The sequence below is a fragment of the Mastomys coucha genome, unplaced genomic scaffold, assembly GCF_008632895.1.
Source record: "Mastomys coucha isolate ucsf_1 unplaced genomic scaffold, UCSF_Mcou_1 pScaffold21, whole genome shotgun sequence".
Taxonomy (NCBI): Eukaryota; Metazoa; Chordata; class Mammalia; order Rodentia; family Muridae; genus Mastomys; species Mastomys coucha.
Window position 1 is genome coordinate 189,160,981 of NW_022196904.1, and position 13,052 is coordinate 189,174,032.

The 13,052-nt window shown below is 42.0% G+C and overlaps 1 protein-coding gene across 5 annotated transcripts in view; it reads left to right on the top strand.

Moving 5' to 3' along the window:
* Nucleotides 1-13,052, top strand: part of Atrnl1 (attractin like 1) — a 135,981-nt gene that overhangs the window by 39,404 nt on the left and 83,525 nt on the right. For 4 of the 5 annotated variants that reach the window (XM_031390829.1, XM_031390831.1, XM_031390830.1 and 1 more), the window contains exons 7-9: nt 389-476; nt 2,295-2,550; nt 4,629-4,812. In XM_031390829.1, the coding sequence (XP_031246689.1) occupies nt 389-476; nt 2,295-2,550; nt 4,629-4,812 (528 nt within the window). Of the gene's footprint in view, nt 1-388; nt 477-2,294; nt 2,551-4,628; nt 4,813-6,033; nt 6,105-13,052 lie in introns of those variants that run through there. The other variant, XM_031390833.1, reaches the window with a different exon arrangement.

Genomic DNA, 13,052 nt, shown 5'->3' on the forward strand with positions numbered 1-13,052 from the left:
TTTTTTTTTGAGACAGGGTTTCTCTGTGTAGCCCTGGCTGTCCTGGAACTCACTCTGTAGACCAGGCACTGGAATTAAAGGTGTGCACTACCACTGCCCAGCAAGAGGTGTTTCTCTCTCTTTGTTTTTTAGAGACTGGGTTTCTCTGTGTAGCCCTAGAACTCACTCTGTAGACCAGGCTGGCCTTGAACTCATAAATCCACCTGCCTCTGCCTCCCAACTGCTTGGATTATTCATTAACCATTTTAATATGGTCTATAAAATTGTTAGTTATATGTCTTTCAGAAGTTAAAGAGAATTTGGATTCAAGTGAAGAAACATATACACACAAATGAAAGAACTGAAAAGGAGTTTTAGCTTGCTAACATAGCTTGTTTTCTTATTTTAGTTACAATTTAGAAAGCAGTATATGGAATGTAGGTGCTGTATCAAGGGGCCCTCTTCAGCGATATGGACATTCTCTTGCTCTGTATCAGGTAGGTCTCCTGCTTACAAATGTTTTGGTTCAAATAGTAGACCTCGGATTTGTTTCAGGCACTCCATGAGAATGGTAGACCAGATGCTCAGGATTAGAGCTCTACTAGACCGACATTTTATAACATTGCTTTTTGTGGGGCATTTACTGCACCACAGAGAGGCAGCTTCTCACTTGCCTTCCTACTCAGGAGGAGGACTTTGTAGCTTTGCCTCTTACATTAACTTATCTATTTTATCCATTTTTAAAAATTGAGTGTATGCTGAGCAGTAAGGGTCCAGCCTCACTGTTTTGCCTGTGTCTGTTTCCCACATTTATTCCAGAGCATCTTTTCTCACTGAGTAGTCTTACAGTTTTGTCAAACACCGTCTGACTGCAGGCACATCTCTTATTACCAGTGCATCTCACTCTCCCGTGCTGATTTATGTCAAGCCACACTGTCTTCAGACTTGCTTCGTACTGTTTTAAAGAAGTCTCTTTGTGTTTACAGATTGGTCTGCTTTTCTCTAACCCTTGCTATTATAGCTGACTCTTAGAATGACATTTCTGCTTCTGTGGAGAATTCTGTTAGAGACTGAGCTCCGTCTGTACATAGACTTGGAGGTCTCTGTCATCTCAGTGAACATCTGCTGATCCCTAAGTGTGGTCTGTACATAGACTGGGAGGTCTCTGTCATCTCAGTGAACATCTGCAGTCTGTACATAGACTTGGAGGTCTCTGTCATCTCAGTGAACATTTGCTGATCCCTAAGGGTGGAGCATCTTTCCATTTATATCTTTGTACACTTCTGCTGTGTTTTTATAACTTCAGTTTTGAACTCTTTTGTAGATTGATTCCTAAATATTTTGTACTTTTTGGTGTTCAGTGTAATTGCTTTGCTAACTTTGCTTTTCGATTGCTCATCCTGTGTGCAGACAAACATGCATTTTGTGCTCTGACCTCATGCTACAATGTAACCAAATTCTTGGGCTAACTCTTTATTTCTTAGGATCTTTTATATAGAAGGTGATACAATCTGCTGATAGAAATGGTTTTATCTGGGCCCTTATTAGTTCTTGCTTATCTGCCCTAGATGGACCTTTCAATAGAAATGACAAAGTAGGCACCCTTATCTTATTCTCGGTCTTCAGGGAAATCATCTTACATTTCACCATTAATTACAATTTTAGTTTAGTGTTTTCCTTATATAACTTCTATCCAATTAAAGAAAACATCTTTTTAGTTTGCTGAAATATAGTGGTCTATACTATTTTTGCATCACTTATGTGAATCAACTATGAATGAAATTAACTGGATAATCTATAAATGTTGAAGGTATGTTATGTAGTATTTTCCCACAGTCATAAATGGTACTAAAATGTACTTTGAGGGATTGTACAGATGCCAATGTTTTTGGTGACTAGTGCTGGAAAACATTGACTTGTTGAGAGTGGCAAGGACAGTTAACATAGGCGATATAATGAAAATGAAACCATAAGGGACCCAGGTCATACAGGTGCTGGGAAGACTGCCCATGGGTGATGTCGTGGCGATGTCTGATTGCTTCTGACGTGTGGGAGCAATGTCCATGTGCGCTGCTTCTGACGTGTGGGAGCTGTACACTGTAAAACCAGCACACGCTTAACGCTGAGTTTCTGATGTGTCTTAAAACAAGAATATACTTAATAAGGTATATAATGTGAACATTTAAACTAAGACACATTATGCAACTTTTGGAACCATAGCTAAGCTTTCCTTTCATTACTGTTGATGGAGTTTGCCCTGTAATGTTGCTGAGAAATAACTATTCTGTGTACTAGTATGTGCATTTAACTCACAGGAAAACATCTTTATGTATGGAGGCAGAATGGAGACAAGTGATGGCAATGTCACCGATGAATTATGGGTGTTTAATGTACGTAGTCAGTCGTGGAGTACCAAAACCCCCACTGTCCTCGGACACGGTCAGCAGTACGCTGTGGAAGGACACTCGGCACACATCATGGAGCTGGATAGTAGAGATGTTGTCATGATTGTAATATTTGGCTATTCTGCAATATATGGCTACACAAGCAGCATACAGGAATACCATATCTGTGAGTTTCTTTAAAAACGGAATTTCTTCAGTGGTTGGGAGCATTCTTATTTTAATCTTCTAATTATTTTGTCAAAATGGTAAGTTATTTTAGATCAGAATTATAAGGCAATTATGTTCATAATGGTTTTTGAATATAGTCCTTTTTGTTATGCTAAGATGCTGCCTTTAATACTTGGGTCTATCCCTTAGCCAGTGGAGGGGCATTACACGCTCATTTCCAAGTGCTTTAAGCTCTGAGGCATTCCAGCAGATGGCGCTGTCACCTTGGAATTTGCCTATGAACCCAAAGCTGAAACTACCTCATGTCTTTGTAGTTTATGAACTTCAGGATTTTCCTTTTTTGTATCATGTCTTATTGCTGGGCCTCTAGCTACTTTAAGGTAGATTCTCAAGGATAAACTGTTGGTTTCTAAAAGAGATTTTTGTCTAGTGTGGAGGTGATCTGATTTTCTCTATTGCTGGTTTTTAATTTTTTTGTGTTTGTGATTTTTTTCTACTGTTACTTTTAATTTGTCCACAAACATTTATCTTATAGTTGCTGTTTAAATTTAAGAATATTCTTATTTCTGGGTCTCTTTCACTAATGAGCTCCAGTTCTTGGCTTTTATGTGACCAACATATATGACCTTTCAGAGTCTGAACACAGTCACAGTTGAGACTGCGCCTTTGTGGCCCATGTTGATAGTAAGAACACGCGTGTGAGAAAGGTGTCCTTCCCAGTTTCATTCGGAGGTGACTGCATACATGGCCAGGACAGCACCGCCATGCATGGCAGTGTGTGGCAGTGCTCACATCTGGACATTGATACGCGTGTTATCTGGTAGATTTTATTCTCAGGTAGGAATAAGCAGTATGTAGAGTCTGGTGAGTTAACGAACATGTGTGCACTCAGCTCCTTTTAGCTTGTTCTATAACCAAAATGCTTCTTCTAAATGAGTTTATAATAGTATTTTTTGTTTGATTTCTGCTTTCTTGGTTACACAGAAGTGGAATGAATCGTGATTTTTGAGTTTCATAGGAATCGTGAGCACTTAACAGTTCTGTGCAGTATATCAGTACAAATTAAGATCTATCAACTTTTCTCTCACATCGTGTTTCCTACTAAGATTTACTGCTGTGTCCAAGGGCGTTCGAGCAGCTGGTGTGATGTCCAGGTGTCTGATGCCAGAAAGTTAAAGGGCTTTCGCCCTGAAAACTACACAGCAAAGAGCATAAAACAGTGGCCAGATGTTGCTCAAAGACACCAGAGTCATTAGTTCCCTGACCATGGTCCAGGAGGACTTTACTGTTCTATTGTAACAGCTGGTGGGCTGGAGAGCCGGCTCATGTCAAGAGCACTTGCCCCTCAGAGGACCTGAGTTCAGTTCCCAGCAGTCACCTGGTCATCGGCTGCCACAGGCACAGAATATCTTCTGCGTTCAGATCGCGTACCAGTGTGCCTGTTGGTAGAACCCAACAATGTCTAAAAGTTTGCTCATTTAGCTTAGGGTTAAAGCCTGGCTGGAAATAGGGCTCGGCAGTTAAGAGTACTGACTGCTCTTCCAGAGGTCCTAAGTTCAATTCCCAGCGTCCACACAGTGGCTTACAACCACCTGTAATGGGATCTGTTGCCCTCTTCTGGTGTGTCTGAAGACAGTGACAGTGTGTATATATATATATGTATATATGTATACATATATATATATATATATATATATATATATGGGTAGTGGTCATGTAATTTTTATCTGTTATATCACTAACATATTCAAAGTTTGTCACATAGAAGGCCCTGATAGAAATCTGCAGTATATTTTATTTAAGTACTATTTTTGAATAACATAAGTACATATAAGTAAAATTTCCATTTTCTTTTATAAACACAAAAATTGGATTTTCAGTGTTTCAGAATTTGTTATGGAACACACAGGACACTTAGATTGCCTCGGCGACCGCTGTGGCACCTCCAGTTGTTAAGTATTGAGTGTTGGGCACGTCTCTCTACTCATAAAAATGTGTCACGAGAGTTAACTTGCTGATTTTTTATGATATTTTTGTTGCATTTGAACTTCATCATCTCTTTTTCCCCTGCTATAGCGTCAAACACTTGGCTAGTTCCAGAAACGAAAGGAGCCATTGTGCAAGGCGGATATGGCCACACAAGTGTGTATGATGAAGTGACCAAGTCCATCTATGTTCATGGCGGCTACAAGGCATTGCCTGGCAATAAGTACGGGCTGGTGGATGACCTTTATAAGTATGAAGTCAACACCAGGACTTGGTGAGTAGAGCGAGTGACAGATGAGCTGTGCAACAGTATCGTTACTGGCGTTTTATCATCCAGAATAGTTTGATAGCATTCCTCCCCCTCCTCCGAGGTCCCCTCCTCTCCCTCCCCTTCAACTCCATGTTCTTTTTCTCTCTCAGTAAAAAACAAAACCAAAACAAATCAAAACAACAACAACAACAAAAAAGAAAACACCCACCAAAACACCCAGAAATACCCAAACCAAAACAAAAAAGTCGCACACAAAAGCTGTATCTCATTTCGTGTTGGGCACTCCCGGGCCTGGTATGGACCTAGGAGTGTGCTCGATGTACCCAGGGCCACTGCAGTGGAGAAACCCGATGTCCCTTTTCCTGGTAGGCGTCAGTTGCAAATAGCTTATTGGTTAGGGTGGGAGTTTGTGCTCAATTCTCCCTGTGGTTGTGATCTACCTACAATCCCCTCTCCTTTTTTTTTTTTATTCAAGACAGGGTTTCTCTGTATAGCCCTGACTGTCCTGGAACTCACTCTGTAGACCAGCTGGCCTCGAACTCAGAAATCTGCCTGCCCCTGCCTCCCAAGTGCAGGGATTAAAGGCGTGCGCCACCACCGCCCAGCTACAATCACTTCTAATACTTTGGTTTTAGATGCGGAATTTTGCCTACCTCCATCATCTGACGCTTTAGTCCCTATACATCCAGGGTTTGTGATTATTTGCACTTGTATTTTAAAATATTTATTAAATTCACAAAATCATTTTTTCAGATTTATCTAATTTGGATGAGATACGAAGCTTGTTAGGTTAAGATCTACTTTTCATTTTCTATAACTAGCAGCACTACCTTATGCATGCTGTACTGGCCTCGCATGCTCATTTTTAGGAATTCTTCTGAGGCGCACACATAGAAGTGACCCCATGATGTGTTACTGAGGCACCTGATCCCCACAGCAGAGAAGGCCTGCCCTCCATGTCATCACCGCAACTGATGACAGGATGTCCACTCCTGCCACCAGATAGAGAGCAACAGTGGCTCAGTGACATTTCGACGCGTAGTTCCCTAGTTAATATTGTCACTTGGAATTCAATTCTCTTCAGGGTTCATTTGTCTCTTTTTGTGTAATGTATGATATGACGCACTTATAGCCATAGCATTTGTTTTCTTATGGAAACACTGTTTTTTTAATCTTTTGTATATAGTTTTAAAATATAATTTTTGTTGTACTTTTGTCTTTCAGAATCTGTGAAATTAGGCTTTTTGTTTTAAGACAATGAACACGTCTTTTCAAGTTGCTTGAGAGCACTTAAGGAAAGTTGTTTATTCCATGGTGATTTATTACCCTTTCACCTTTAAGTCTGCCTTACTTTCTGCATTGTCTGAAGAGAACAGGGTTTGTGAGACTTCCTTTGGGAAATGAATAATAATATCCTAAATGTGACAGAAGAGATTAGGCCACGTAATGAAGCAGCTTCCTGAGACCAAGGGCAAGGGAAATTAACACAATTATAGTAAAATCCCCTCAGATTGAAGACAAAGAGGAAAGGCATTTCCCTGCCTTGGAGGCAACTCTGATTAACTGACAGATTTTCTTAGACTGTAATCTGTGTGCCTGGTGGGTAGTGCACGTGCATATGTTTTTTTTCCTGTGGTAGACACACATGTTTGCGCACATGCACTTATATGTGCATGTCTGTGGAGGTTTGAACTCAGAGCGAAGGAGTCTTTCTCAAACATCACTATTTACCTTATTTGTTGAGGAAGTGTCTCTTAGTTCAACACAGACTTCCCTGGTACAGCTCACCTGGCTAGCCTGCTCACTCCAAGGATCCTCTGCCTGTGTCTTCTACCTTTTGATCACTGGGATTCAGGTGGACCACCACACCCACTGACCATACCCACCCAACCACACCCACCCGGCCACATCTACTGACCACAGCCCCTGACCACCACACCCACCTGGCCTTTACTTGGGTTCTGCAGAGCTGAACTCTGCTTGCACACTCACTCAGCCACACCCCTCTGACCACAAGCCTGGCCATACCCACCTGGCCACACCCCTGAGCACACCCACCTGGCCCCACCCCGACCACACCCACCTGGCCCTTACTCGGGTTCTGGGGAGTTGAACTCTACTTGTTTTCCTGTTATTTATGCAGTAAACACTTGACCAATCCAGTAGATAACTTAACTGAAAACATGGAACCCAGGAAGCATAGTGCGTCCAAATGTCTGAAAGAAAGCCTAAAATTCTGTATCTAATGGAAATATTATTAAAAAAGAAAACAACATAATGACATTTTCAAATATCACCACCACCACCAAACACAGCCAGCCAGCCAACCAAGAATTAAATCAGACAGCATATCTCAGCCATCGTGGGACGGAGGGGAGAACTAAGATAGCGACTTGTTTTATAACTTACTTAACAAATAGGAATATGCTTGATCTCACTTCTGTGATTTACTATTGCATGCTACGAGTTTGTGATCATTTGATGTATTAAGAGACTTACATTCTAATGTTCAGTTACCAAGCGTTGAGGCCACTGCTGCTCCACTCCTGCTTCATAAGCAGTTACATCTTACCTGTTCACATTTACAGAGAGGAGGAATACCAATGTCCTTTGGCTTTAAGGGTTCTTACTCCTCCAAGTTGATTCTTTTCATCTTGTTTATATGCTGTGTTGACTGATGCTATCCTTTCCAGAGGACTTCACCTTTGTCATGGAGCCCTGGTGTCATTATAGCTTTGATTAACCTTGTTTAATGAGACAGTTCATGATGCTTGTTTGCATGCCTGTCATATCTGACGGTAGGAGCCTGTCAACATTTTCAGTGTGTGTGTGTGTGTGTGTGTGTGTGTGTGTGTGTGTGTGTGTGTGTGTGATTTTGAATACCTATTTACCTGTCCGAGGTTTTGGAGACAGCTCAGTTTTGTACGTTTGCTATTAGGTCAACCACATTTAAGTTAACACCCATGATCATGCTTATATTCTACATATTACATGTCTGAACACCTTCCAACAAATGCTTCATTGAATGGTTATCAAGCTGTTTATTATGTTAAAGAGAAAAACAGAAAAACTACTGACAACTCTTTGAGGAGTTGAAATGTAAAGGAAATGTATTAATAGTGATAATGGTTAAAGAAGTGAGTCAAGAGAGTATCATTTTTAAGGTTGAAGAAATAGTTATGTTTGCAGCCTGACCCAGGACTGGTCAAACATGTAAAAAATTGAACACAAAGGGGAAGCAGGCGCTTCATGTTCTTAGTGATGCGAGTCGGCGGACTCCGTGACCACAAATGCAGAAAAGGCTGGGAGAACCTATACAATGTTCAGTTCTCTACTTCCTCAGTGAAATAAAAGTCACTGGCTGGTAACAAAAAGCTAGATATAGGACATCTGAGCTGCAGAGATAATATATGGAGTGATCACTTAGGGGAGGAGGAGGGCTGGGCAAGGGGAGTGAAGGATTGTGGGGAGGATTGTGTGGTGCTGATGTGAGGAGTTGTAATATACTACAAGGAGAGATCACTCAGCATTTCAGCCCTGTGTCTGAGCATTTGGCTTGAATGAGCAACCGTGGTCTCGAAGCTCTTAGTTAGCCTGTTAGTTAGTATACCCACTTTCCTAATTCAATTATTTAGAGTATAAATTCGTGGACTCGGGAATGGTGTTACATTCAATTTTACCCAAACCATATTCCAATTTGGATTTCTTCTCATTTGCCTCTGACCATTGATGAATGAGATTCCCATCATTTCCTACGTAGTCTTCCCAAGATTTCATATTGTTTCCTTTTAATAACATTTTTCTTTGTTGCTAACGATTGTGGGAAATGATGCCTAGGTTTTGTTCTGTTTTATTTAGCTATCTTTCTACTTCCTATTTTGCTATCATCCATTTATATATTGTGTGGATAGTGTGGATAATTCCGTCATGCACATATGCCTATGTACATGTTCATGCATATATACAGAGGTCAGACACTTGCATTGAGCTTCTACTTTATTCCCCACCTTACTTTTGAGACAGGGTCTCTCCCTGAGCCCTGTTTACTGATGTGGCCAACTGGCCAGCGAGCTCGAAGGATTTGCTCTTCTCTGTCCTTCATCCCCTCCTGCTTCCTGTGAGACAGGCACTACACCAGTGAGCCATCTCTTCTGCCCTCCAGTTTAGATTTCAATTTGCATTTTGTCCTTTACAAATAATGTAGAATATCTTCCTAGATTTGTTGTCATATAGTACTTCTTTTAAATTTCAGACAAATATTCTGTTCATTTTATTATATTTGCTAGACTGTGTCTGTCTCTTTGCAGTGTTGGTTTACTTTGTATTTTGCAATCATGCTCTCTCAGAATGTGGATTGTTTTTCTGTCCTTTTCTTATTATTTGATAAATAGAACTTACATGTATATAGTCAAAGAAGTAAATTTTATTAGCTGCGCTTTGTATTTTGCTTAAATAACACTATTCTACAATGTTTTACATGTGTATAAATAATTTTCAAAAAATTTTAAAAGATCTATTTATTGTTATATGTAAGTATACTGTAGCTGTCTTCAGACGCACCAGAAGAGGGTGTCAGATCTTATTATGGATGGTTGTGATGTAATCCCATGTGGTTGCTGGGATTTGAACTCAGGACCTTCGGAAGAGCAGTCAGTGCTCTTTCCTGCTGAGCCATCTCTCTAGCCCCTAATTTTCAAATTTTTATAACTAGTTTCACAGCTAATTTTCAGTCTAGGTAGGTAAGAATGTGTGTGTGAGTGCATATGTGTGTGTATGTCTGTGCAGTAAGAGCTTCTGTATGTGAGTGTGTCTATGCAGTAAGAGCTTTTGTGTGTGTGTGGAGTGCGTGTGTGTGTGTATGTCTGTGCAATAAATACTCCCTGGGCATTGGTCAATAACAGTTTATTCCTTTGATTTTCTATAGTATGGAAAACATTAATAACAAAATTATAGCTAGGTGATTAATATTTTCATGCTCTTCTCAATGTAATCTGTATGTTTTGAACTCCCACTTATCTTTGTGTGTGTGTAGGAGGCTCATATGAGCAGGAGTGTGTGTGCATGTATACAGGCTGCAGTGTGTTGTGTGTGTACAGGCTGCAGTGTGTTGTATGTGTGCAGGCTGCAGTGTGTGTGTGTGTGTACAGGCTGCAGTGTGTTGTGTGTACAGGCTGCAGTGTGTTGTGTGTGTACAGGCTGCAGTGTGTGTGCATGTGTACAGGCTGCAGTGTGTGTGTGTGTGTACAGGCTGCAGTGTGTGTGTGTGTACAGGCTGCAGTGTGTTGTGTGTACAGGTTGCAGTGTGTTGTGTGTGTACAGGCTGCAGTGTGTGTGTGTGTGTACAGGCTGCAGTGTGTTGTGCGTGTGTACAGGCTGCAGTGTGTGTGTGTGTGTGTGTGTGTGTGTGTGTACAGGCTGCAGTGTGTTGTGTGTGTACAGGCTGCAGTGTGTGTGCGTGTACAGGCTGCAGTATGTTGTGTGTACAGGCTGCAGTGTGTGTGCGTGTGTACAGGCTGCAGTGTGTATGCGTGTGTACAGGCTGCAATGTGTTGTGTGTGTACAGGCTGCAGTGTGCTGTGTGTGTACAGGCTGCAGTGTGTTGTGCGTGTGTACAGGCTGCAGTGTGTGTGCGTGTGTACAGGCTGCAGTGTGTGTGCATGTGTACAGGCTGCAGTGTGTTGTGTACAGGCTGCAGTGTGTTGTGCATGAGTACAGGCTGCAGTGTGTGTTGTGTGTGTACAGGCTGTAGTGTGTTGTGCGTGTGTACAGGCTGCAGTATGCTTATGGAGGGCAGAGGATAGCCTGGGGAAGTTGGTTCTTTCTCCACACCATGAGTTCTGGGATTGGACTCAGCTTGACGGGTGTGGCAGCCGTCACCCGGACCCATGGAAGAGTTTCTCTGGACCCTTGTATTGTTTTCCTAAGGCTGTAGTTACATCTGACCATGAGCCTGTGCCTTTAAGAAACAGGGATGCAGTTTCTTATGGCTGACACTGAGCTATGCAGTGTCTTAGTTCTGGAGCATGTGCACTGGAACTGTGTTCCAGGCAGAGACCCCAGGAAATGGCCTCTGCTTTTCCAGCGTTTAGTGCATCCCTGGCTTTCTTTCTTGTAACTATATCCTTCCAACCTATTTTGTCTATGTGTGGCTTGCTTTGTAAAAAGACTCCAGGCAGTGAATTTAGGGTTCATGTGAATACAATATTAATATGACCTCACTTAGATAACTTAAACTGTGACTTCATTTTACCTTAGCCACAAAACATTTGCAGAGACTCCATTTCCAAATGAGGTCACATTCTGGATTTGAAGGTATATATTAACTTTGGGGAGGGTACTAGAAATTCAATGAATACTGTATTTTTTCTGTTTTTACCTTGATGGAAACAAGACTTATGTTTATGTTTTATGTCAGGGTTGCTGATTTTAGTAATTATCTGTGTAAGTGGTTTTAGTTTGTTCACAGGGGTTGGTTTAGATTCTACAGGGGTAATGAGAATGAGATCCTTCTGGGTTCTAGAGCTTTCAGCCTTATCTTTTCATGGCCACTGCATCCTCACCTCAGGGAACAGCAGAGCCAAGCGATGCTCCTTGTCAACCCTCAGACTTAAAGAGACACTTCCAGTGTGTCTCCAGTAAGAGCTGTGTGCGTCTGGGTTTTGTAGAAATCCTAATAATGCCCACGCTACAGAAGGATGAAATTAGATGCACATCTATTACTTTGTACAAAAATCAACTTCAAACGGATCAAAGGCTTCAATGTGGAACTTGAGACAGTGAAATTGCGGAAAGGAAGCAGCAGGTACAGGAGAAATTCTCTGAATGGGGCTCCGTTTGCCCCAGAATCACAGCCAGCAGTCAGGAAATGGGACCTAGTGAAACTAAGATGCCTCTCCACAGTAAGGCAGACAGTCAACCACGTGAAGAGGAAGCCTATGGCGTGGGAGAGGATCGCCAGCTATCAATTAATAGAAGATTAATACCAGAATATACAAAAGTGCTAAGAAACAAAAAAAAAATTGATTAAAAAAACCCAATTAAAAACTGTCTGTGGATCTGCAGAGAGCTCCCAAAAGAAGAATTAAAAGAAGTGCGGAGCACCCTTGGCAGCCAGGGTCACCCAGGTGGTACTTGCTCTGAGACTTCATCTCGCCTTGGACAGAAAGGCTACGATCAAGAAGATAGATAACTGACAGCAACATATGTCGGTGAGGCTGCGGGGACATGGGAGCCTCATTCACCATGTCGGGTTGCTAACTGGGGCAGCTACTGTAGAAAGCTATGATGAGAACTGTCCAAGTCCTAAAATCAAATGTATCCTGAGAGCCGGCCTTGCCTACCCCTTGTCAGATCCCTGAAGTCTTACTCCACGGATCCTTTCTCAGCCGTGCCCACTGCTGCTCTACTCACAATAGCTAGTAACTGGAGACAGCCAACATGTTCTCCTACTAACGAACAGACAGTGAGAGGTAACACACGACGAAATTCTATTTAAGTTGTAAAGAAAAATTAAATCACTACATGTACAGGACAGAATCAGACAATAATTGCACAGGACGAGGTAACACAGAGCCACCAAGACAAATGGTACATGTTCTTCCTCATTTGTGGATCCTAGCTCCAAGACTTCAGATATCAGTGTTTAACCCAGAATCACCGTAGAAACCAGGACAATGGATAGGGACCAAGAGGGTTGAGGAAGATCTCTGGAGAAGAGGGCAAGGGACATAGGTGCTCTGGAGGGTGTGTGTGTGTGTGTGTGTGTTTGTGTGTGTGTCTGAATGTGTATGTGTATATGTGCGTGCATGTGTATACATGTATGTGTGTGTAGTATTTAAATGGAGTTACATCACTTGGCATGATATGACTTCCCCAAGAGACAGACTCTAATAAAAGCCAGGCATGGGGCACCTCTCTTCTGCTTGTTGGTCAGGGAGTCCGAGAGACTCTCAAAATCACACAGGATATTGCCATTGTCCCTGATTTCCTCTGTGAACTAACACGAGTCCTTGTACTTAAGGTGGACATAGAGGTATCAGCAGTAAGTATCCTTGGACTCCTTGGACTAGCTCTCATAGTAACTAAAGTTGCTGTGTAAACTACCCTGGGAAAACCAGTCAGTAGTCCTCCTCCATCGGAAAGACTATGGACCACAATGCCCAGCTGTCAGCCCCAACAGTGTGATAGTGGCACGCATACCTTGGGGGTCACCAGCAGCTAACTGGATTTGAGGCCCACAGTGT